The following is a 27539-nucleotide window of genomic DNA, read 5'->3' as shown; positions in this document are numbered from 1 at the left end:
ACCACCATGGCACATGTATACCTATGCAATAAACCTGCACATTCTGCTCAGGTATCTCAGAAGTTAAAAAAAAAAAAAACTATCAAAAACTCTTGTGAAAAGAGTTAGAATATGATGAAAATTTGCATCTCCTGAGATTAAGAAAACAAAAACATTCCTGAAGGAAAAAATCTTATGTTAATTTGTGTAGCACCATTAAAAAATTTATTTACTATCAACATAAACCAAACATTCCTGAGTTATATCTCATTACTGTATAAACTCTTTAAGTTAGCAAAAGCATGAAAAAAAATTGATTAAAAGAAAATTTTATTGTCTCTTCATTTCATGTGACCAAACCTCTGTGTAGTAGACAAAAAAAAAAAAAAAAAATTAAAGCTTGGGTGAAAATGCAATATGTCCAAAGGTTTTTCTGCAAAACATTTAGAAACCATGGGGAGGGAGTGAAAGAAGACAAAGAAAACAAAGATTTCTATTCATGTATTGCATGAGATGTACAAAACAGCTTGAACACAGAACTTGAGAGTATAATTAACACTTCATTAAGAAGTGATATTTAGACCAGGCGCGGTGGCTCACGCCTGTAATCCCAGCACTTTGGGAGGCTGAGGCTGGTGGATCACAAGGTCAGGAGATCAAGACTATCCTGGCTAACACAGTGAAATCCCGTCTCTACTAAAAATACAAAAAAAATTAGCTGGGCATGGAGGCAGGCGCCTTTAGTCCCATCTGCTTGGGAGGCTGAGGCAGGAGAATGGTGAAAACCCAGGAGGTGAAGCTTGCAGTGAGCCGAGATCGCGCCACTGCACTCTAGCCTGGGCGACAGACTGAGACTCTGTCTCAAAAAAAAAAAAAAAAAAAAAGGAAGCGATATTTAAAAGTACAAAGTAACTTTTCTGTTAAAACCATAAAAATACATTGCAGGATTCCTTTAAAAATATAGTAGTTCTTTAGAGCATTTAGTTATTCACTACTTCACAGAAATGAGGGGTGGGATGGAAAAGACATCTTCAACTGCCAAAAGGAAATAAAAGGTAAGTATCTTTTGCATTAGATACAAATCATAAAAATAAGTTCATGTCATTTTCCAGGAATTTGACATGTCATTTTTCAAGAAAATGACAATTGTATATTTCATTTTTCTAGCAAATGACATGAATTTATTCTTATGATTCATATAATCATAAGCTGTAACATCTATTGTGTTAAATGTGGCATTGTTATTACTAACAGAAAAATAAAAATTCATGATTAGAAAATAGGAGTCACAATAAACTAAAAAAATTAACCTATTTCAAAGTAGGTTATGCCATGGTATTTTAATTGCAAATGCATTTTATTACAAATTACAAACTTAATTATAAATGTGTAAATCCCATTAGTAAAATAGCTTATGTACTTAAAATTTTAGGTAAAATATAAAGAATTATACCAGTATAATCCAAAAGCAATTTTAACCCATTCTTCTCATTACAACCTTTTCATGAATAAAAACAATGTAAAATTATATACCTGGCGATCAAGATCAACATAGGCATCGTTTCCAGCAGAGACAGGAGATTCTTTACTCATCAGCTGAAATCAAGATTTAAATGACTATAACTATAAGACAAAAAAGACATTCTACATAAAATACTTAACATAAGAAAATTAATACCCAGCCACTATAAAAATATAAAAATCAAAATGAAAACACACATGTAAAACACTTTGCCCTACATTAAAGCTTCTGAGTCTGGAACTTTTTTTGTCCCCACTCCAGAATAATGCCTTCATTTAAAATTAGAGGGCTGGGAGGCAGAGGCGGGCAGATTATGAGGTCAGGAGTTCAAGACTAGCCTGACCAACATGGTGAAACCCGTCTCTACTAAAAATACAAAAATTAGCCAGGCATGGTGGCGCCCACTTGTAATCCTAGCTACTCAAGAGGCTGAGGCAAGAGAATCACTTAAACCTGGGAGGCGGAGGTTACAGTGAGCCGAGATGGCACCATTGTACTCCAGCCTGGGTGAAAGGGCAAGATTCCTCTCAATAAATAAATAAATAAATAAATAAATACAATTAGAGGGCTATCAGCACCATAAGACAGGGCAAGAGAAAAAGAAGTAAATAAAATAATACATTGAATTAGAGATCTAAATTCTGATGCTCTTTTTCACTGCAAGCCTAGTAATAAGAATCTAGTATTACTTATTCTTATCAAAAAACAAGTCATTAAAATTAAAATGTGGCTACACACTTAAAAATAGTGGCTTCTCACTAAAAATAGCAATATTATTTATTTCTAAAGAATAAATGTGGACAACATCAGTATTAGCGAAAATTACTGGCTAATGTTTAATGATAACACACACACACTGACACCCTAACCCTTATGTTGCAGAGAGAAGATCCAGAGATCTTCTGGATCTCTGGGGAGAAGGGAACAGAATTCTGGTTATGACAACTGTCAGGGAGAGACTCAAATGGTCCCAGTCTCCTGTTGTTTCCTTCTTATATTCTGTTTCAAAGACAAAAGGGAGAGGGACAATCAGTAATGTGGGGATGTATAACTGGGTGTGGTGGTACACACCCTTTAGTTCCAGCTACTTGGGAAGCTGAGGTGGATGGAATGCTTGAGCCCAGGAGTTGGAGAATACAGTGAACTGTGATCACAGCTGTGAATAGCCACTGCACTCTAGCCTGGGCGATATACTGTTGAGATCTTGTGATTCCAGCAACAGCTCTCAATAAAAATCTAGATATCCTACTTTGAGCACAACCATCTCTCATTGTAGGCCTCTCATTATATTTTATCTGTTCCTCAACATCAGTAAGACTTCTGGGCCCCATCCTTCTGTACTTTCTCCTTGTCTTTCAGTCTTAGCCCACCGTTTCACTTTCTTCCTCACTTAGCTCAGACTTGATAGTGAATGCAGTTGATTTCTTCTGCTAACATTGTCTACCTCCCTACTTTTGATTCCTAGGTTCATCATGTTTAATCAATTATTTTCTCTAGATTTCATGTCTTTCTATGACTTTTGTCAATATTCTCTACTCTCCTCTGACCTCATTTTTTCTGTCAAAATCTCAATCCAAGATTAATCCAGCTACAACTGCCTATATGCTACCTACACCCTGACTGCTAAAGCCACCTCACGGTATAGATGGGGAACTGGTTCTAGGACTCAGGCATATATCAACATGCACACACACTCAAGTCCCACAGGCAGCCCTGCAGAACTTCCCTATGTGAAAAGTTGGTCTCTGTACATGTGAGTTTCACATCCTGCAAAGACAGTATATTCCATCTGTGTGTGGTTGTAAAAAAAACAAACAAACAAAAAAAAAAAAACAAAAAACTGCGCAAAAGTAGACCTGTGCAATCCAAACCTGCATAAAATAGACCCGTGCTGTTTAAGGGTCAACTGTATTGAGAGAGTAAAAAAATATAAAAACCACAAAACTGGTGTCATTATTAATAAAGTTTTCAATCTCAACTGGGCCTTCAATGCTACTCAAAAAGCATAGCTGATTTCCCCAGCCAGCAGCCTCATTTTCATCAGAGATTATTCCACACTGTTCCTGCTTCTCAAACCTCACCAACTCACCCACACTCATCATTAGACTATCTTGCCTTCGGATAAGAATTTCCAATACCCAATTTACAAATTTAGTGACAGGCATGCCCACCCCTTCCTTTCTTCATTTCTGTTACAACACAAGGGGTCTTCTTCTCACCCAAGGCTAATCCCCAACTGTGCTTTCAACTTCATCTCTTCCAGCATCTCCTATGAGCCTTATGCTTTATGAGGCAAGAGACCATGTCTATCTTTTTCATGGTTGTATCCGTAGTGCTGACTACAGTGCTTGGTACATACTGGGTACTCAATAAGTATTTGCTAAATGAATATGCAAATAATAGACATATTAAAACTCTAATTGGGATTCTATTTTACATACAACTTTATATCTTGTTCTGGTCATTTGACATTTAAAATTTTTTCCTTCTGTCCTAAGATACCCTTTTACACATTTTTATCAACTATGTAATATTCCATCATATGGATGTACCACAATTGAAACACTAGCTTACCAATGGATATACATTGTTTTCACATTTCTGTTAATATAGAATAGTTTGATAAACATTGTTGTGTCCAGTCTTGGTCTGAGTTTTTAAATAATTCCTTGGGATAGGTTCATAGAAAGTCACTTGGTCACAGATTTAATTTAAAAAAATTCCTAGTTATAGATATACCACCTGTTATTACAGAAAAAAATTAAAATATAGAAAAGGGTAAAGAAAATTCGGGATAGGTTCATAGAAAGAAAGTCACTTGGTCACAGATTTAATTTTAAAAACATTCCTGGTTATACATATATTTTCCTGTTACTACAGAAAAATTTAAAAATATAGAAAAGGGTAAAGAAAATTCAGCTATTTGGAGAGTTAACATTAAGTAAGTTTATTTGTTTTCCCCTCATCTTAATGTTTAACAGAAATGGGATCATATTGTTCATGTGCTTTCTATCTACCTTTTTAAACCTAGTATGAGTTTTCCCTTATGTCATTAAATATGTTTCAAAGATATGCTTCAATATCTATGCCAGTATATTGGTATACCATAATTTATTTATCCATTGTCCCACCGCTGGGTAGTTATTTCTAATGCTTTAGTACTAGTAAATAATACTGAAGCACACTATATTGAGGGGATACAGCACAATGGTTGTAGGTATGGGCTCTGCACTCAGACTGCTTAGACCTGAGTGCTATCTCGGTCACTACTTCCTGTGTGAACCTGAGCAAGTTATTCAAACTCTCTCAGTTTCTTTTTATAAAATGAAGACAATAATATACACCTCACAGGATTGTAGTGAATTTTCCTTTATACTGTGATAAATATACATAACAAAAATTGCCATTTTAATCATTTTAAGTATAAATTCGGAGGCATTAATTGCAAGTGTACAGAAATTTAAATGAGCTAACAAATGGAAATTGCTTAGTCACAGCCCAATCTAGTATATAGTAGATGCTAGATAAATGCTTGTTATGACCACTATTATGTATCTTTGTATTTTACTTTTTCTTTCTGAGATGGAGTCTCGCACTATCACCCAGGCTGCAGTGCAGTGGCGCAATCTCGGCTAACTACAACCTCCACCTCCTGGGTTCAAGCCATTCTCCAGCCTCCCGAGTAGCTGGGATTACAGGTATGTGCCACCACACCCAGCTAATATTTGTATTTTGAGTAGAGACGGAGTTTCACTATGTTGGCCAGGCTGGTCTTGAACTCCTGACCTCGTGATCCACCCGCCTTGACCTCCCAAAGTGTTGGGATTACAGGCGAGAGCCACCGTGCCTGGCCGTATTTTACTTTTTTTTTTTTTTTTTAGGATAAATTCCTAAAAGTGGAATTACAGGATCAACTACAGTAAGGCAGAATGGTTGGCGGTCCTCTTATTCTTTTCCCTGCTCTTGCTTAGTAACAGAAGCCTGGAATTTTGGTTGGATCCATGACTATCTAGAATAAGGACCCCATTTCCCAGACTCCCCCATGTGGCTAGGTGGGTAATATCTGGCTAACAGGAGTGAGAATTCCTGCAAATTTACTTGCAGGAGGTGGATAAACCTTTCCTCAATCCTTTCTGCTGGCTGGAAATATAAACGTGAAAGCCAGCACTGAACCACTAGCTGGGAATCACGTATTAAGAACGGCACAGCAGCAAGATGGAAGAAAGCTGGGTTCCTGATGACTATAAGAGCCTCCACACCAACCCAGGGCCACTTGAGAGCAAATTAAACTCATATCTTGCTTGGGTAACTATAGTTTGGTATTTTAACATGACCAATCTAATCTTATATAAAAGGGGATAACATTTTTAAAAGATACACCAGTTTGCATTCCTGCAATCAGTGCTGAATTAAACCAATGAACTCGTTAAAAGCTTTGCTGGGTAATAAAGAATTTCCCTAGAGATAGGAGTTGTCTTTGCTATTCGCAGTGGGCCCCTAGATAGTTTAAGCTAAAGAGATGACTCCAGATAGGAGTTGGCCACTCCAGAAAGACCAATCATGTGATCAGAAGGCTGGGGCTTTGTTATCGGCCTGACCTCTGGGAAACAAAGGAGGCTGAAAATTGATTTGGACATCATGGTCACTGATTAAATCAAACATACAGATGTAATGAAACCCCAACAAACATTCTGGATATAAAGGCTCAGGTAAGCTTCTCTGGTTGGCAATACTCTGCATATTGCTACCATGGGGTGGGGTACAAAAGAAACTGCATTTGGGACCTTCCCTGACCTCACCCTACGCATTTTTTGGTTTAACAGAAACTTAATCCAGAAATGCATTTAATTTTATTTGTATCCATTTGCTGTAATAAAGCTGTTATCATTCCTGACTTCTGTGAGTTGTTCCAGTAAATTACAGAATGCGTGGAGATAGTGGGAATCCTTGAATTTGAAAGGCAGTTGGTCAGATGACAGGGTGGACTGGAGACCTGAGCCTGGAGCTGGTGTCTGAACTGTGGACAGTCTGTAGAGAGTGATACCTTTAAATCTGTGAAGTTTGGCCTAACTTTGGGTAGTTGGTGTCAAAAGTCATTGCAAGATTTTTTAAGCACAACTTCATCTTAATTTGCATTTAATTGAATATTTTTCATATTTTTCTTTTGTATTTTCTTTTTTTTTTTTTTTTTTTGAGATGGAGTCTCGCTCTGTCGCCAGGCTGGAGGACGGTGGTGCAATCTCAGCTCATTACAACCTCCGCCTCCTAGGTTCAAGCGACTTTCCTGCCTCAGCCTCCCGAGTAGCTGGGACTATAGGCATGTGCCACCACACCCAGATAATTTTTGTATTTTTAGTAGAGACGAGGTTTCACCATCTTGGCCAGGATGGTCTCAAACTCTTGACCTTGTGATCCGCCCGCCTTGGCCTCCCAAACTGCTGGGATTACAGGTGTGAGGCCATCGCACCCGGCCTGTCTTTTATATTTTTCTTTTTCTTTTTTTTTTTTTTTTTGAGACAGAGTCTCGCTCTGTCGCCCAGGCTGGAGTGCAGTGGCCGGATCTCAGCTCACTGCAAGCTCCGCCTCCCGGGTTTACGCCATTCTCCTGCCTCAGCCTCCCAAGTAGCTGGGACTATAGGCGCCCGCCACCTCGCCCGGGGAAGTTTTTTGTATTTTTCAGTACAGACAGGGTTTCACCGTGTTAGCCAGGATGGTCTCGATCTCCTGACCTCGTGATCCGCCCATCTCGGCCTCCCAAAGTGCTGGGATTACAGGCTTGTGCCACCGCGCGCGGCCTGTCTTTTATATTTTTCTATGTTAAGTGCATATTCATGTCCTGCATACACTTTTCGATTTCCCTTAAGGGTTTCTTCCACTGCTTTTATGATTAAAAACATTCTCACATCCTGAACTTGACCAGCTATTGATCTCTATTTTATTTCTACTTTTACAGTTTTAGGTTTTACATTTAAAACGTAAATATTCATCTAGAAATTGCTTTGGGAATGGCTGGAGGTGAAGATTCATTTTCTACCAAACAGGAAACCACCAGTTAAGTGTGAGGAAGACTGCTAGTTTAAGATAGATATTTGGCCAGGCGCCATGGCTCACGCCTGTAATGCTAGCACTTTGGGAGGCTGGATCACCTAAGGTTCAGGAGTTCGAGACCAGCCTGACCAATATGGTGAAACCCTGTCTCTATTAAAAATACAAAAACTAGCCAGGCATGGTGGCATGTGCCTGTAGTCCCAGCTACTTAGGAGGCTGAGACAGCAGAATTGCTTAAATCTGGGTGGCAGAGGTTGCAGTAAGCCAAGATCACGCCATTGTACTCCAGCCTGGACGACAGAGTGAGACTCGGTCAAATAAATAAATAATAGATATTATTTATTATTAGCTTTAGGAATGAGTCTGCTATTACTATTTCATTAATGGCACTTTAAAAAATTAGGAATAGTTGGCCGGGCACGGTGGCTCACACCTGTAATCCTAGCACTTTGGGAGGCCGAGGCAGGCAGATCACGAGGTCAGGAGATCGAGACCATTCTAGCTAACATGGTGAAACCCCATCTTTACTAAAAATACAAAAAATTAGCCAGGCATGGTGGCACACACCTGTAGTCCCAGCTACTTGGGAGGCTGAGGCAGGAGAATCGCTTGAACCCAGGAAGCGGAAGTTGCAGTGAGCCTAGATCATACCACTGCACTCTAGCCTGGGTGACAGAGTGAGACTCTGTCTCCAAAAAAAAAAAAAAAAAAATTTAGGAATAGTTATATCTATATCTGCAAAATAAATGTTTAAGATTTAAATAAAATTGGAAAATTTAAATGAGTATGATTTTTTAGAACAAAAACAAGAAAAGTTGTATCATAAATGCAAAGTAAAAACTCTTTAAAAATGAGGAGAATCTCTTTCAAATTTTTCTACTTGTATTATTTATACTCACGTTCACTCTTTAATTTTTCATAAACTATAAGCATGAAGCTCCAACATACCTCTTGAATGGCTGTCATGACAACATGTTGAACAGATTCCTCCATCATCATAATGGCTTGGATGTACTCTGAAAACAAGAACAATCTGGAATGTCACTGTTCAAGTTAAACATGGTCAAGGCAGTTAAGGCTCATACTTCATAAATTCTTATAAGTCGTTCCCCTGTGTTTTGATTCTTCCTAGGAATCCCACATACACCATTAAATGTATTGGTAAAGTCTGAAAATCACACTATTTATCTTTCCTTAAGATCTTTTATTTCCCTTTCAACATTCTTTCTAAAGTTGAGGCTACAGCTACAGGTCACGAGAATGGAATATTGGCATGAGTACGTGCCAATGTAAAACGATGAAATGGTAACGCCTGAAACGAGGATGGAAAAAACTCCGTATTTTTTTTTCCTAAAATCTAAAAATTATCTTTCACATTACTCTTTGCTACACAGTTAAAAAAAAAAAACTGAATTCTGTGCTTTATTTTTATGTGACATCAACGTGCTGCATTAATTTCTGCCTTAATATTTCCTTTTTTTTTTTTTGAGATGGAATCTCACTCTGTCGCCAAGCTGGAGTGCAGTGGTGCAATCTTGCCTCACTGCAACCTCCGCCTCCTGCGTTCACTCAACTCTCCTGCCTCAGCCTCCCAAGTAACTGGGACTACAGGCGTGCGCCACCATGGCCAACTAATTTTTGTATTTTTAGTAGAGACCTGGTTTCACCATGTTGGCCAGGATTGTCTCGATCTCTTGACCTCATGATCCGCCTGCCTCGATCTCCTAAAGTGCTGGGATTACAGGTGTGAGCCACCGCGCCCAGCCTGTTTTAATATTTTCTTCAACAGCAAATAAAAAAAAATGAAACTGAGAGCTGCTTAGGACAAAGAATTGAGATGAATTTAACATACAAATTGATACCATAGTTAAACAAATATTGTATAATCCCAGGCTTTAAAATAATTATTGACTGGTCTAAGGGTAGTGAGTTATGACAATTGACTGTTCACGGTTACAGATGAACTCCTTGTTCTATTACTTCCCCCTTCTCACTAAGGCACTTGAACAGTCAAACACAAAAAATAAAATGATCCACACCTCCAATAAGCTAAAGCAGCAACTTCATCAAATTCATCCTCACTACTGCCAAAAAATAGAAAGATCTCTTTGTTACTAGTAATGACAAACTTGAAAATAATTTCTTGCCGTCTAAAAAAGCCCTGGAAGTAGTTTTCATTTCTGAATCCAACAACGGATTACAAAAGTGATATTAAGGATAAAAAGGCAATAGTCCAGGTGGACTCCAACAAATACGGTAAATATGTTGCAGTAAGAAACACATAAAAGAGTAAACTAATTAGGAAATTTTAGGCTCAACGTACCTCTCCAACCCCATACATCCAAACAACATACACAATAAAACCTCACTCCTTGAGGGGTCTTACCATGAAAGACCCCTCAAGAGTACTTTGATGGCTTCAAAGTACTCTTTTGACAAGAGATTCATGTAGCTGAAATGACAATTGTAATCCTCTACCCAACAGAGGATTTAAAATAAATGAGGTATTTTTACAATACTATTAAATTATGACTTCTGGTTAATGCTAAAGCTTTAGTTTATCAGAAACACATTTTTAAGGAAGTATTGTCCTAAGGCTACTTGTACCCAATCAATTGTTTGGTTGTAAGTACAAATATACATAACACGACTAAATCATAGGCATTGTTCTTAAACCAACAATAGGAATATCGTAACTTAATCACTATTTAGTAAAAAAAAAAAAAGAATTCCTTTAGTCTGAGCTCAATTTTTAGTTTTGCTTTCTTAATGAGAATCACCCTATGAGTGTTGGAATACAGAAAGGGAGATTTTAGATGTTCTGTTCAAAAGTATCGAACACAGAATTCAAAGGCTATGGAGAAACCAGCATAGGTAGGATGACTAAACAGCTCTAAAAGTAACACTGTGAACATGGAAGAGAAGCAGCAGCGGCACTGATAATGGGGAAAGAGAATTTAATGACAGCCTGTTGAAAGTGAAGGAAATAACAGTGGTGAGGGGTTAGTAGGTGTGAGAGGGGAAGCGTTAGTTAAGAAGCGGTGTTGCCACGTCAAGGCCCTTCCCCGCGAACACCGTAAAATGCTAAATGATAAAATGATGATGAGAACTAAATTACAGTACAGTTTTTTAAATAAAAAAATTTGTGAATCTTTAAAAGTCCAAAATACAAATGATATGATATTACTGGGTGTGTGTCTATGAGGCAATGCTGGAGAATGAGGTGTGCTATGTGAGGCAGCTTATCCTGAAGGCTTCACTGTCTAAAATTCACAGCATAGTTTATCACAGGGAATATTAAGTTTAAATGTGGAAGAAACATGAGTTTTTGTCCTTGTCTGGCCTCTCACAGGTAGGAAGTATTGGGCATGTCACATAACACTTACGAGTCCCAGCTTCCTGGTCTGTAAAAAGCATTTTTAGGTACCAGACAGAAGGAAGATAATAAATAATAATTATTATTAGTGTGTCTTCTACTACTAATTTTTGTTTTTTCAAATTTACCACCATTTTATTTGCCCCAATTTGAGAAGTAAGATATAGCCAAGACAAATGTGCACTGAGTCAACATCCCTAACAGATGCTCCTCACTTCTTCTAATTAGGAAACACATTTAAACATAAGCCCCTTTTAATCTGTACAGTGCTTTATGGAGTACAAAGCACACACACACACAATTTCATTCACTCCTCATGACAACCAGCTTTTACATCCTTATTCTGCAGACAAAGATACAGGTTAAGTATCTCATCCCAAGTGAGTCAGGTAGTAAACAGCAGAACTGCTTTAGTTCTATGTTATATACCATAAATATGCAGTGACAGCTAATATTTAACCACTCAGACACTCATGTACTTGATTCATAGCACTCTACTGTGTTCCTGAGAGCAGAGGATGTCCTGAATCTAGACAAATGAGATGTTAACATTTTGTTCAATAAGTTTCCATCATTTACACAATTTTGGGGGGAAACTCAATCTAGGCGTTTCTACAGAACATTTGTTCTGAGTGAGAACTTCAGTAAGTATTATAATTGACTATCTTCTTTCCCATAGGAATATGCATATAGGTAACATCTCTGTCTTTTCCTAGTCCTATTCTGTAGTAAATATAATTAGCTGACTCTCAACAGTTATGCACTTCCAAAGACCCCTACATATTAAGGAGAATCCCAGAAGTCAATGAATTTCCTAAAAGGATACATAAGAAGTTATCATCTGATATCAATCAACTTTAATTAAATAATTTCTATTTTCTACCTTAAAATCAAAGCATGTCTCAAATCTTATGTATACTAATCTCCTAATCTATGACAGAAAACTTGTTAGACACTTCAGGAATATACATAGATCACAATTTCAGAAAATTCCATATTTAATTCTTGAGCTAAACTGAATAAGCAAACTAAAATTTACTATAAGAAAATGGTGGCTGGGCGTGGTGGCTCATGCCTATAATCCCAGCACTCTGGGAGGCCAAGGCAGGAGGATCATGAAGTCAGGAGTTCGAGATCAGCCTAACCAACATGGTGAAATGCTGTCTCCACTAAAAATATAAAAATTAGCCAGGCGTGGTGGTGCGCGCACCTGTAATCCCAGCTATTCAGGAGGCTGAGGCAGGAGAATTGCTTGAACCTGAGAGGCAGACGTTGCAGTGGGCCGAGATCATACCACTGCACTCCAGCCTGGGTGGAGAATCCACCCAGGGTCCAGCCTGAGAATCCATCCCCCATCCCGCCAAAAAAAAGAAAGAAAGAAAGAAAGAAAATGGTATGATAAAATAGTAATGGGGCTAGAGATAAAGAAATACATTGTTTTAAAAAATACCGAATTAGAGACCAATAAAATTAGTCATAGCTTCAAGAAAATAATGCTGTCTATTTTTAAACATACCACAGAACAGCAAAAAAGTACCAACAAGGTAATAGAAATCTATTTTGCACTACAACGGGTAAAGGGTGGGGAAACAAGAAAAAAACCTTTGGGTTTAAAAAAAAATCCATCGTCTTCAACATAAGTAATAGTTACATACTGTGCTGTCATCACTTACAATAGCCCCTATCTCCTGCCTAATTTTCCTTCATCCTTTTCTCACTATACTCCAATTATAGTGTGGCGGGTTTTTTAATTCCTCAGAGATAACCTAGGTCTTTCCTACATTCAGTTTCTACCATTTACATTACTCTTAACCTACTGTCTTCCACAGCTTTACTTAAATAACTTCCCTGACCCCAAACCTAGGCTGTCTCCCCTTAAGCTGTAGCTGCGGAACACTCACCTCTGCGTTCATCATACAGGTTATCTGTGGCATTATTTAATGTCCTTCCACTCAAGTTCCTCCAGGGCAGGCACTTGTCTGTTCTAACACTGTGTTCCTAGCCCCTAATGTAATGTATAAGTTCAATATTTGTAAAATAAATTGAATACAGAAGAAAAAATGAATTTAAGGTAAAATTGATCTGCTTTATTGCATAAATTTGAACTGCAGCTTTTAGAAAACAAGTGATTTCTATGCAAATCAGTAGTTGTCAATAGAGGAAAAAAGCTATTTAAGATTAGATAAGCACTTTGGAAGAACTATAAAAAAGATACTAATTACATTATTATCTATATATCAAGACTGGTCTTCAAGTAGCTTCAACGAAGTGCAAATCTGTCAACTTGGACTTGCTGTACACATAAAACTACATTTAATTAACAAAATCTGTAAATTAAAAGTTAACTTACTGAGAATAGCCTTCTCTAATTCTACTTTAGTGGTTTTACTAATTTACATTCCATTTATTGATAAAATAAATATAATCATCGAACACCACCTAATGACATTTAAAAAATTGTGGCTACCGCCGGGCACGGTGGCTCACGCCTATAATCCCAGCACTTTGGGAGGCCGAGGTGGGTGGATCATGAGGTCAGGAGATCGAGACCACCCTGGCTAACACAGTGAAACCCCGTCTCTACTAAAAATATAAAAAATTAGCTGGGTGTGGTGGCGGGCCCCTGTAGTCCCAGCTACTCTGGAGGCTGAGGCAGGAGAATGGCCTGAACCCGGGAGGCGGAGCTTGCAGTGCGCTGAGACGGCGCCACTGCACTCCAGCCTGGGCAACAGAGTTAGACTCCGTCTCAAAAAAAAAAAAAGAAAAAAAAAATTGTGGCTACCTGAAAGTTCACAAAAACACACAATAAAATAATTGAACAAAAACGTTTTAAAATACTACATATAGGCTGGGGTGGTGGCCCATGCCTGTAATCCTAGTGCTTTGGGAGGCTGAGGTGCGTGGAGTCAGGCATTTGAGACCAGCCTGACACAACATGATGAAACCCTGTCTCTACTAAAAATACAAAACATTAGCCAGGTATGGTGGTGCACGTCTGTAATCCCAGCTACTCAAGAGGCTGAGGCAGGAGAATCGCTTGAATCTAGGAGGTGGAGGTTGCAGTGAGCTGAGATCATGAAACTGCACTCCAGCCTGGGCAACAGAGCAAGACTCCGTCTCGAAAAAATAAAATAAAATAGAATAAAATAGTATATGTAAAACTTATAATGTGTTCACGTTTCCTAGTAATAACTAATGTTTTGTGAACCACTACTATGTGCAAGACACTGTACTGTTCTATATACACGATCTTACTTAGTTTCCACAATAATCTTAGGAGGTAGGTACTATACTGAATCTCTATTTTACTAAAAAACTAAAATACAGAGATTAAGTGATCTACTCAATGTCCTTCAGATTGTCTGCAAGAGGTGGAAACGAGTGGAAATTCACGGGTTGAGGCACACTGCAGCTCATGCTCTTAATCTTGTACTTCAATGTAATAATAATGCTGTAATATATTGGGTCATTTCAGCTCTGGGAGCTTAAAATGGGGTATTTTAGATTGCGATACAAAGGACATGGGAAAAAATAAAAGACAGTTTTCAGATTTACATGCTTCGCGAGAAATTTTTCTAGCAGTGATAGATACCATTAATTTATTTTATTGTTATTTTTTTCTGAGAAAAAGTCTTGATCTGTCGCCCAGGCTAAAGTGCAGTGGTGCGATCTTGGCTCACTGCAACCTCCGCCTCCTGGGCTCAAGTGATTTCCCTGCCTCAGCCTCCCGATTAGCTGGGATTACAGGGGCCCACCAAGGCGCCTGGCTAATTTTTGCATTTTTAGTGGACATGGGGTTTCACCATCTTGGCCAGGCTGGTCTCAAACTCCTAACCTCATGATCCACCTGCCTCAGCCTCCCAAAGTGCTGTGATTACAGACATGAGCCACTGAGCCTGGCCCCATTAATTTTGTAAGCCTGTTTATTGATATGAAAATTAATCCCAAGGTTTTCCAGGTTTTTCAAGGTTTTCTTGCCAGAGTATGTGAATACAAAATATCCTGTGGTATTCCTTTTCTCTTTTTTTGAGACATGGTCTTGCTCTGTTGCCCAGGCTGGAGTGCAGTGGTGCAATCTTGGCTCACTGCAACCTCCGCCTCCCAGGTTCAAGTGATTCTCATGCCTCAGACACCTGAGTAGCTGGGATTACAGGAGTGTGCCTCCACACTCAGCTTATTTTTTTGTTTTCCCTTTTTTTTCTAGTAGCGACGAGGTTTCACCATATTGGGCAGGCTGGTCTCCAACTCCTGGCCTCAAGTGATCCGCCCACAGTGGCCTCCCAAAAGTGCTGAGATTACACGCATGAGCTACCGTACCCAGCCCCCTGTGGTATTTCTAAAAGTTGTACAATTATTTAAAAATAAATTAAACAATTTTGATATACATAATACTATTCTTTCCTTTAAAAGATAGTCAAGGCAACATCTAAAATATAAGTCAGGGAGTAATTTCTTTTTTATTTATTATTATACTTTAAGTTCTAGGGTACATGTGCACAACGTGCATGTTTGTTACATACGTATACATGTGCCACGTTGGTGTGCTGCACCCATTGACTCGTCGTTTACATTAGGTATATCTCCTAATGCTGTCCCTCCCCTCTCCCTCTACCCCACAACAGGCCCCAGTGTGTGATGTTCCCCTTCCTGTGTCCAAGTGTTCTCATTTTTCAATTCCCACCTATGAGTAGGAACATGTGGTGTTTGGTTTTTTTCTCCTTGAGATAGTTTGCTGAGAATGATGGTTTCCAGCTTCATCCATGTCCCTACAAAGGACATGAACTCATCATTTTTTACAGTCGCATAGTATTCCACAGTGTATATGTGCCACATTTTCTTAACCCAGTCTATCATTGTTGGACATGTGGGTTGGTTCCCAGTCTTTGCTATTGTGAATAGTGCCGCAATAAACATACCTGTGCATGTGTCTTTACAGCAGCATGATTTATAATCCTTTGGGTATTTACCCAGTAATGGGATGGCTGGGTCAAATGGTATTTCTAGTTCTAGATCCCTGAGGAATTGCCACACTGTCTTCCACAATGGTTGAACTAGTTTACAGTACTGCCAATAGTGTAAAAGTGTCCTGATTTCTCCATATCCTCTCCAGCACCTGTGGTTTCCTGACTTGTGGTTTTGAGTTGCATTTCTCTGATGACCAGTGATGATGAGCATTTTTTCATGTGTCTGTTGGCTGCATAAATGTCTTCTTTTGAGAAATGTCTGTTCATATCCTTCGCCCACTTGTTGATGAGGTTGTCTGTTTTTTTCTTGTAAATTTGTTTGAGTTCTTTGTAGATTCTGGATACTAGCCCTTTGTCAGAGGAGTAAATTGCAAAATTTGTCTCCCATTCTGTAGGTTGCCTGTTCACTCTGATGGTAGTTTCTTTTGCTGTGCAGAAGCTCTTTAGTTTAATTAGACCCCATTTGTCAATTTTGGCTTTTGTTGGCATTGCTTTTGGTGTTTCAGACATGAAGTCCTTGCCCATGCCTATGACCTGAATGGTATTGCCCAGATTTTCTTCTACGGTTTTTATGGTTTACGTCTAACATTTGTCTGTAATCCATCTTGAATTAATTTTTGTGTAAGGTGCAAGGAAGGGATCCAGTTTCAGCTTTCTACATATGGCTAGCCAGTATTCCCAGCACCATTTGTTAAACTGGGAATCCTTTCACCATTTCTTGTTTTTGTCAGGATCCCACAGAAATACAAACTACCATGAGAGAATACTATAAACACCTCTACACAAATAAACTAGAAAATCTAGAAGAAACAGAGAAATTCCTCGATACACACACCCTCCCAAGACTAATCCAGGAAGAAGTTGAATCTCTGAATAGACCAATAACAGGCTCTGAAATTGAGGCAATAATTAATAGTCTACCAACCAAAAAAAGTCCAGGACCAGACGGATTCACAGCTGAATTCTTTTTTTTTTGAGACGGAGTCTCGCTCTGTCGCCCAGGCTGGAGTGCACTGGCTGGATCTCAGCTCACTGCAAGCTCCGCCTCCCGGGTTCACGCCATTCTCCTGCCTCAGCCTCCCAAGTAGCTGGGACTACAGGCGCCCGCCACCTCGCCTGGCTAGTTTTTTGTATTTTTTAGTAGAAACGGGGTTTCACCGTGTTAGCCAGGATGGTCTCGATCTCCTGACCTCGTGATCCGCCCGTGTTGGCCTCCCAAAGTGCTGGGATTACAGGCTTGAGCCACTGCGCCCAGCCTCACAGCTGAATTCTACCAGAGGTACAAGGAGGAGTTGGTACCATTCCTTCTGAAACTATTCCAATCGACAGAAAAAGAGGGAATCCTCCCTAACTCATTTTATGAGGCCAACATCATCCTGATACCAAAGCCTGGCAGAGACACAACAAAAAAAGAGAATTTTATACCAATATCCCTGATGAACATCGATGCAAAAATCCTCAATAAAATACTGGCAAACTGAATCCAGCAACACATCAAAAAGCTTATCCACTATGATCAAGTGGGCTTCATTCCTGGGATGCAAGGGTGGTTCAACGTATGCAAATCAATAAACGTAATCCAGCATATAAACAGAACCAACGACAAAAATCACATGATTATCTCAATAGATACAGAAAAGGCCTTTGACAAAATTCAGCAGCCCTTCATGCTAAAAACTCTCATTAAATTAGGTATTGATGGGACGTATCTCAAAATAATAAGAGCTATTTATGACAAACCCACAGCCAATATCATACTGAATAGGCAAAAACTGGAAGCATTCCCTTTGAAGACTGGCACAAGACAGGGATGCCCTCTCTCACCACTCCTATTCAACATAGTGTTGGAAGTTCTGACCAGGGCAATCAGGCATGAGAAAGAAAAAAAGGGTATTCAATTCGGAAAAGAGGAAGTCAAATGGTTCCTGTTTGCAGATGACATGATTGTACATCTAGAAAACCGCATCGTCTCAGCCCCAAATCTCCTTAAGCTGATAAGCAACTTCAGCAAAGTCTCAGGATATAAAATCAATGTGCAAAAATCACAAGCATTCCTATACAAAAATAAAGACAAACAGAGAGCCAAATCATGAGTGAACTCCCATTCACAATTGCTTCGAGAGAATAAAATACCTAGGAATTGAATTTACAAGGGATGTGAAGGACCTCTTCAAGGAGAACTACAAACCACTGCTCAACAAAATGAAAGAGAATACAAATGAATGGAAGTACATTCCATGCTCATGGACAGGAAGAATCAATATTATGAAAATGGCCATACTGCCCGAGGTAATTTACAGATTCAATGCCATCCCCATCAAGCGACCAATGACTTTCTTCACAGAATTGGAAAAAACTATTTTAAAGCTCATATAGAACCAAAAAAAGAGCCCGCATTGCCAAGTCAATCCTAAGCCAAAAAAACAAAGCTGGAGGCATCATGCTACCTGACTTCAAACTATACTACAAAGCTACAGTAACCAAAACAGCATGGTACTGGTACCAAAACAGAGATATAGACCAATGGAACAGAACAGAGCCCTCAGAAATAACACCACACATCTACAACTATCTGATCTTTGTCAGGAAGTAATTTCTTAAGGAAAAGTGTGTACCAGATTTTGGGGTAGGAAACCCAATTCAAAATTTCTTTTTATTATTTAAAGATTGCATATAATGATACTCTTCCCTCTCTTTTTCCCCACAGCAGAGGCAAACTTGCAAATGTTTTCCAAATACAATATGCCTAAAAAAAGAAAAGGAAAAGCTGCAGGCATCTGTTACAGATATATGTTGGGAAGGCAGACCTGAATATCTATTAAACTGCTGTATGTCTCTGCTCATTTTTTCCAGATCAGGTAGATGTTGTCAATTTATCAGCAAATTTCACCGCATTCAGTGTCATTATCTACTCAAGGAATTGTGTGGTATTGCACAAAGGAAAAAACATCACCCCAATCAAATTTATTTTAATGTGAAAAATTCATTTAAGCTTAAAAACAAATTACTAGTAAAACTGTAGAAAATGGCATTCTTTGGGGGTGGCCTTAAACAGATGTTACTGTTGGTACTGGTGATTTACATATAAAATATACAATATACAATACTTTCCTTCATTATTTTAAATGCAAACACGAACTTGAAACAAATTACCTTGCTTCTGTTCACAGTTCACAGCACAGCCTAAGATGAGCTGAAGCATCCTTCCAAGCTCTGCTGCATCAGAATGCTCCCCAATAAGGTTGACATCAGGAAGGGTAAAGTCATTAATTTGCTGTCCTAAAATCTGAATGGAGATAAAAGAATTATAATTGCATTTACATTTATATGACCAAAAAAAAAAAAAACACTTGATCGAGGTTAGTTTGTTTTACCAGAAACTCATTGCCAAGGATAGAATGATTATGTTCCATTTCATTCCCAATTTCTATTTTTACCTACCATACCCTAAATTATAACTATCTTGAGTTACAGCAACTTAGTTCCTAGTCTGGTATGTGGCATGTACATCGAGATAAAAAACAAAACAAAACTGAGTACTCCAAGAAGAAAGGGGTGTATACTCTTTGAAGAAGTAGACAGAGAGGTTGTGAACTAGGGGGCACCAGAAAGACCTGAGATTAAATATAAATTCATGTCCCCAACAGTAAGATTCTTACTAGTCACCTTCACTCCATTTGATTGCCAAAACACTGGCAGCAAAATACCTATGTCAGGGAGGAGCATGAAGGATTTCTTTATAGGGAAATTGACTGTTCCCACCTGAAATGCCAAAACACTGGCAGCAAAATACCTATGTCAGGGAGGAGCATGAAGGATTTCTTTATAGGGAAATTGACTGTTCCCACCTGAAATGATTCATATGCAGACAAATGGGCAGGTCTCTGCCTGACAATCCTACAGTGAAATGTACCACTCAAAAAGCACCCCCAACTCAGATTCCAGTCAGTTTTCGATAGTGGTTTACTTTTAAATGTCAATAAACAATCAAGGACCATTAAAATATTTGAGAAGTCTCCAACATCAAAAATAGACAAAAACAATGAAAGCAAACCCAGAGAAAAGCAAATAATGCAGCAAATGAAAGAAAATAAAAATTTAAACATCCTATAACTAGATGTACACACAGGTGGTAAAACTATCAACACAAATAAGAAAATAATTATTTAAAAACCTGAGAATCATGGTTTTCCCTGGATAGGAGGTGAGGAAAGAGGTTGTGATCAAGAAGGTAAACACAAGCCTTGGTAGGTGCTGGTGACATTCAACTGACCTATGTTACATGGCTGCTCACTTTACAATTACCTTTAAAATGTACATACACATACTGTATGCTTTTCTGAATGTATGTTTATTCTACACTGAAAAACTACTGGGAGTTTTGGAGGAGTGGTTCTGGTATTTTATTTTTTATTTCTTTATTTCTTTGAGACTAAGTTTTGCTCTTGTTGCTGGAGGGCAATGGCATGATCTCGGCTCACTGCAACTTCCCAGGTTCAAGTGATTCTCCTGCCTCAGCCTCCCGAGAAGCTGGGATTATAGGCGTGTGCCACCACACCCAGCTAATTTTGTATTTTTAGTAGAGATGGGATTTCACCATGTAGGTCAGGCTGGTCTCGAACTCCTGACCTCAAGTAATCCACCTGCCTGGCCTCCCAAAGTGCTCAGATTACAGGCGTGAGCCACCGCACCTGCCCAAGGGATTGGTATTTTAGATGGATGGTCAAAGAAGCCCTCTACACTAAGTTTAAAACTGAGCAGAATCCTGGAATGAAGAGGCAGACCATACAGTTATAGGTGTGGGGATACAAGACAGAGGTTACGATGGGCAGAGTTGTGAGGTAGGAGTGCGCTTGATAAACTCTAAGAACAGTAAGGTCAGTGTGGCTGGGGAAGGGGTGGAAGACAAGGTCCAGGGGTCAGGATGGGGGAGGCATGTCACTTAGGTCCTCATAAGTTATGTCAAGAATGTGGGTTTTATTCTAAATAATAGGAAAACAAATTGAATTAAATGAATAGAAATATACCACCAACCAGATTAAATTAAATTTTTCTCCTTGAATACAAAAATCAGTTTCTAAAAGGATAGAAAAGAAATTGGTGGCCAGACACGGTGGCTCACGTCTTATTTTTTTTGTTTTTTGAGACAGAGTATTGATCTGTCGCCCAGGCTGGAGTGCAATGGAGCAATCTCGGCTCACTGTAACCCCTGCCTCCCGGGTTCACGCCATTCTCCTGCCTCAGCCTCTCGAGTAGCTGGGACTGCAGGCACCCACCACCACACCTAGCTAATTTTTTTTTTTTTTTTTTTGTATTTTTAGTAGAGACGGGGTTTCACCGTGTTAGCCAGCATGGTCTTGATCCCCTGACCTCGTGATCTGCCCACCTCGGCCTCCCAAAGTGCCTGGATTACAGGTGTGAGGCACTGTGCCCAGCCGGCTCACGCCTTTAATCTCGGCACTTTGGGAGGCCAGGGCAGGTGGATCACCTGAGGTCAGGAGTTCGAGGCCAGCTTGACCAATATAGTAAAATCCCGTCTCTACAAAAAACACAAAAATTAGTTGGGTGTGGTGGCAGGCGACTGTGGTCCCAGCTACTTGTGAGGCTAAGACAGGAGAATTGCTTGAACCTGGGAGGTGGAGGTTGCAGTGAGCCAAGATTGTGCCACTGCACTCACTCCAGCCTGGGTGACAAAGCAAGACTCCATCTCAAAAATAAATAAATAAATAAATAAATAACAAAATGAAAAGACCAAACCTATGTTTGATTGGTGTACCTAAAACTGACAGGGAGAATGGAATCAAGTTGGAAAACATTCTTCAGGATATTATCTAGAACTTCCCCAACCTAGCAAGATAGGCCAACATTCAAATTCAGGAAATACAGAGAATGCCACAAAGATATTCCTCAAGAGTAGCAACCCCAAGACACATAATCATCAGATTCACCAAGGTTGAAATGAAGAAAAAAATGTTAAGGGCATCCAGAGAGAAAGGTCAGATTGCCCACACAGGGAAGCCCATCAGACTAACAGCGGATCTCTCTGCAGAAACCCTACAAGCCAGAAGAGAGTGGGGGCCAATATTCAACATTCTTAAAGAAAAGAATTTTTTTTTTTTTTTTTTTTGAGACGGAGTCTCGCTCTGTCGCCCAGGCTGGAGTGCAGTGGCCGGATCTCAGCTCACTGCAAGCTCCGCCTCCCGGGTTTTACGCCATTCTCTCGCCTCAGCCTCCGGAGTAGCTGGGACTACAGGTGCCCGCCATCTCGCCCGGCTAATTTTTTGTATATTTTAGTAGAGACGGGGTTTCACCGTGTTAGCCAGGATGGTCTCGATCTCCTGACCTCGTGATCCGCCCGTCTCGGCCTCCCAAAGTGCTGGGATTACAGGCTTGAGCCACCGCGCCCGGCCAGAAAAGAATTTTAAACCCAGAAGTTCATACCCAGCCAAACTAAGCCTCATAAGCAAAAGAGAAATAAAATCCTTTACGGACAAGCAAATGCTGAGAGATTTTGTCACCACCAGGCCTGTCTTACAAGAGACCCTGAAGGAAGCACTAAATACGGCAAGGAAAAACTGGTACCAGCTGTTTGGAGGAGCGGAGGCAAGATGGCACAGTTCCGGCTTCTTCATCATCAACTTTCCCGCGCCCGGGAAAGACATGGGTCGACTGCGCAGGCGCAACTCGACCTCTGACAGAGAAGAACCGGAACCCGTCTAGCCCCGCCTACCGCCCCGCCCCCGATCCGCCTATGTCCCGCCCACTGCCCGCCCACTCCCGGGCCCAGGACATAAAAGCTGCTCCCAGGGGGCGCGCGGTGTTAACTTCCTTGGCCCCTCCTTGTACGCGGGACCCAGGAACCTCGTCCAAGAACGCGGGTGCGAACTTCCTTGGCCCCTGCTCCTGTGCGGACCTAGGAACCTCGCCCGAGAACGCCGGAGCAACTTCGTCGGCCTCCACCGCCGGAGACAGGTGAACCTCGCTCCCTCCTTCACATTGGCTTGTAAATAAAGTTTTTTTGCCTTGCCTACTTGCCTTTTCTCTGGCATTTGCTCTGGGGGTCGCATTAAAGCAAATCACCAGCCATTGCAGAAACATACCAAATTGTAAAGACCATTGACACTATGAAGAAACTGCATCAACTAACGGGCAAAATAACCACTAGCATCATAATGACAGGATCAAATTCACACATAACAATATTAACCTTAAATGTAAATGGGCTAAATGCCCCAATTTAAAGGCACAGACTAGCAAATTGGATAGAGAGTCAAGACTCACCAGTGTGCTGTATTCAGGAAACTCATCTCACATGCAAAGACACACATAGTCACAAAATAAAGGGATGGAGGAAGATTTACCAAGCAAATGGAAAGCAAAAAAAAAGCAGGGGTTGCAAACCTAGTCTCTGATAAAACAGACTTTAAACCTTCAAAGATCAAAAGAGACAAAGGCCATTACATAATGGTAAAGGGATCAATTCAACAAGAAGAGCTAACTATCCTAAATATATATGCAGCCAATAAAGGAGCACCCAGATTCATGAAGCAAGTCCTTAGAGGCCTACAAAGAGACTTAGACTCCCACACAACAATAGTGGGAGACTTTAACACCCCACTGTCAATATTAGATCAACAAGACAGAAAATTAACAAGGATATTCAGGACTTGAACTCAGCTCTGGACCAAGCAGACCTAATAGACATCTACAGAACTCTCCACCCCAAATCAACAGAATATACATTCTTCTCAGCACCACATCACACTTATTCTAAAATTGACCACATGATTGGAAAACACTCCTCAGCAAATGCAAAAGAATGGCAATCATAACAAACAGTTTCTCAGACCACAGTGCAATCAGATTAGAACTGAGGATTAAGAAACTCACTCAAAACTGCACAACTACATGGAAACTGAACAATCTGCTCCTGAATGACTACTGGGTACATAACGAAATTAAGGAAGAAATAAGTTCTTTGAAACCAATGAGAACAAAGACACAATGTACCAGAATCTCTGGGACACAGCTAAAGCAGTGTTTAGAGGAAAATTTACAGCACTAAATGCCCACAGGAGAAAGCAGGAAAGATCTAAAATCAACACCCTAACATCACAATTAAAAGAACTAGAGAAGCAAGAGCAAACAAATTCAAAAGTTAGCAGAAGACAAGAAATAACTAAGATCAGAGCAGAACTGAAGGAGAGAGATACGAAAAACTCTTCAAAAAAAAAAAAAAATGAATCCAGGAGCTGGTTGTTTTTTTAATGATTAACAAAATAGACCACTAGCCAGACTAATAAAGAAGAAAAGAGAGAAGAATCAAATAGACACAATAAAAAATGATAAACAAGATATCACCACTGATCCCACAGAAATACAAACTACCATCAGAGAATACTGTAAACACATCTATGCAAATAAAATAGAAAATCTAGAAGAAATGGATAAATTCCTAGACACATACATCCTCCCAAGACTAAACCAGGAAAGAAGTCAAATCTCTGAATACACCAATGACAAGTTCTGAAATTAAGGCAGTAATAAATACCTTACCAACCAAAAAAAGCCCAGGACCAGACGGATTCACAGCCGAATTTTACCAGAGGTACAAAGAGGAGCTGGTACCATTCCTTCTGAAACTATTCCAAACAACAGAAAAAGAGGTACTCCTCCCTAACTCATTTTAAGAGGCCAGCATCATCCTGATACCAAAACCTGACAGAGACACAACAAAAAATGAAAATTTCAGGCCAATATCCCTGATGAACATCAATGCAAAAATTCTCAGTAAAATACTGACCATCTGAATCCAGCAGCACATCAAAAAGCTTATCCACCACCATCAAGTCGGCTTCATCCCTGGGATGTAAGGCTGGTTCAACATACTCAAATCAGTAAATGTAATACATCACATAAATAGAACCAATGACAAAAACCGTACGATTATCTCAATAGATGCAGAAAAGGTCTTCGATAAAATTCAACATCCCCTCATGATAAAAACTCTCAATAAACTAGGTATTGATGGAATGTATCTCAAAATATTAACAGCTATTTATGACAAACCCACAGCCAATATCATACCGAATGGGCAAAAGCTGGAAGCATTGCCTTAGAAAACTGGCACAAGACAAGGATGTCCTCTCTCACCACTCCTATTCAACATAGTGTTGGAAGTTCTGACCAGGGCAATCAGGCAAGAGAAAGAAATAAAGGATATTCAAATAGGAAGAGAGGAAGTCAAATTGTCTCTGTTTGCAGATGACATGACTGTATATTTAGAAAACCCCATCGTCTCAGCCCAAAATCTCCTTAAGCTGATAAGCAACTTCAGCAAAGTCTCAGGATACAAAATCAATGTGCAAAAATCAAAAGCATCCCTATATACCAGTAAAAGACAAACAGAGAGCCAAATCATGAATGAACTCCCATTCACAATTGCTACTAAGAGAATAAAATACCTAGGAATACACAACTAACAAGGGATGTGAAGGACCTCTTCAAGGAGAACTACAAACCACTGCTCAAGGAATTAAGAGAGGACACAAACAAATGAACAAACATTCCATATTGTGAAAATGGCCATCCTGCCCAAAGCAATTTATAGATTCAATGGTATCCCCATACAGCTACCATTAACTTTCTTCAAATAATTAGAAAAAACTACTTTAAATTTCATATGGAACCAAAAATGAGCCAGTATAGCCAAGACAATCCTAAGCAAAAATAACAAAGTTGGAGGCATCAAAATACCTGACTTCAAACTATACTACAAGGCTACCGTAACCAAAACAGCATGGTACTGGTACCAAAACAGATATACAGACCAATGGAAGAGAACAGAGGCCTCAGAAATAATGCCACACATCTACAACCATCTGATCTTTGACAAACCTGACAAAAACAAGCAATGGGAAAAGGATTCCCTATTTAATAAATGGTGCTGGGAAAACTGGCTAGCCATATGCAGAAAACTGAAACTGGATCCCTTCCTTACACCTTATACAAAAATTAACTCATGATGGATTAAAGACTTAAAGGTAAGACCTAAAACCATAAAAACCCTAAAAGAAAATCTAGGCAATACCATTTAGGACGTAGGCATGGGCAAAAACTTCATGACTAAAACACCAAAAGCAACTGCAACAAAAGCCAAAATTGACAAATGGGATCTAAGTAAACTAAAGAGCTTCTGCACAGCAAAAGAAACTATCATCAGAGTGAAAAGGCAACCTACAGAATGGGAGAAAATTTTTGTAATCTATCCATCTGACAAAGGGCTAATATCCAGAATCTACAAGGAACTTAAACAAATTTACAAGTAAAAAACAAACAACCCCATCGAAAAGTGGGCGAAGGATATGAACAGACACTTACCAAAAGAAGACATTTATATGGCCAATAAACATATGAAAAATAGCTCACCATCATTGGTCATTAGAGAAATGCAACTCAAAACCACGATGAGATACCATCTCACATCAGTTAGAATGGTGATCATTAAAAATTAAGGAAACAACAGATGTGGAGAGGACGTGGAGAAATAGGAATGCTTTTACACTGTTGGTGGGAGTGTAAATTAGTTCAACCATTGTGGAAGACAGTGTGGCGATTCCTCAAGGATCTAGAATCAGAAATACCATTTGACCCAGCAATCCCATTACTGGGTATATATCCAAAGGATTATAAATCAATCTACTATAAAGACACACGCACACATATGTTTATTGCAGCACTATTCACAATAGCAAAGACGTGGAACCAACCCAAATGCCCATCAATGATAGACTGGATAAAGAAAATGTGGCACATATACACCATGGAATACTATGCAGCCATAAAAAAGGATGAGTTCATGTCCTTTGCAGAGACATGGATGAAGCTCAGAAACCATCATTATGAGCAAACTATCACAAGGACAGAAAACCAAACACTGCATGTTCTCACTCATGGGTGGGAACTGAACAGTGAGAACACATGGACACAGGGAGGGAACATAACCCACTGGGGCCTGTTGCGGGGTGGGGAGCTGGGGGAGGGATAGCATTAGGAGAAATACCTAATACAGATGACGGGTTGATGAGTGTAGCAAACCACCATGGCACGTGTATAGCTATGTAACAAACCTGCACATTCTGCACATGTATCTCAGAATTTAAAGTATAATAATTTTTTAAAAAATGAAAGTAAAAAATATCTTCTATGATTAATATTCTGATAGAGATAAGAGACACTATATATTCATAAAGCAAGAACAGGATATAAAAGTTATATTCAGAAAACAAAAAGCGCTCTTGCAAATTAAAAATATGATAGCAGAAATAAAAAATTCAACAGGCAAGCTAGAACAAGGTGTATAATCATCTCAGTAAGTAGAGCAAAAACACAAGAGAGAAAAAAGGAGAGACAGGGTTAGATAATTAAAGGATTAACCCAGGAGGTTCAATAGCTAAATAGTTCGGAAAGAGGATAGAGAAAGTAAAGAAAAATAAAGTAGTAAAATAACTAACTAACTAACTAAACAAATAAATGAGATAAAATAAATAATAATAAGAAAATTTCCTAAAACTAAAGCTAGCAGGCATTCAGACTTTAAGGATATGCTAAGTGCCAAGCACAATAAAACAAAAGAAAACAACAAAAAAAC

The 27539-nt window shown here is 39.4% G+C and overlaps 1 protein-coding gene across 5 annotated transcripts in view; it reads right to left on the bottom strand.

Moving 5' to 3' along the window:
- The window catches only part of HOOK3 (hook microtubule tethering protein 3), a 130836-nt gene that overhangs the window by 63709 nt on the left and 39588 nt on the right, over nucleotides 1–27539 (bottom strand). For all 5 annotated transcript variants that reach the window (XM_033232583.1, XM_033232557.1, XM_033232590.1 and 2 more), the window contains 3 exons: nucleotides 19043–19175; nucleotides 8498–8565; nucleotides 1513–1575 (listed from right to left, as the gene is read on the bottom strand). In XM_033232583.1, the coding sequence (XP_033088474.1) occupies nucleotides 1513–1575; nucleotides 8498–8565; nucleotides 19043–19175 (264 nt within the window). The remainder of the gene's footprint in view (nucleotides 1–1512; nucleotides 1576–8497; nucleotides 8566–19042; nucleotides 19176–27539) is intronic.

The sequence above is a fragment of the Trachypithecus francoisi genome, unplaced genomic scaffold (genome assembly GCF_009764315.1).
Source record: "Trachypithecus francoisi isolate TF-2019V2 unplaced genomic scaffold, Tfra_2.0 Contig01440, whole genome shotgun sequence".
Classification (NCBI taxonomy): domain Eukaryota; kingdom Metazoa; phylum Chordata; class Mammalia; order Primates; family Cercopithecidae; genus Trachypithecus; species Trachypithecus francoisi.
This window is presented reverse-complemented; position numbering and strand designations above follow the sequence as displayed.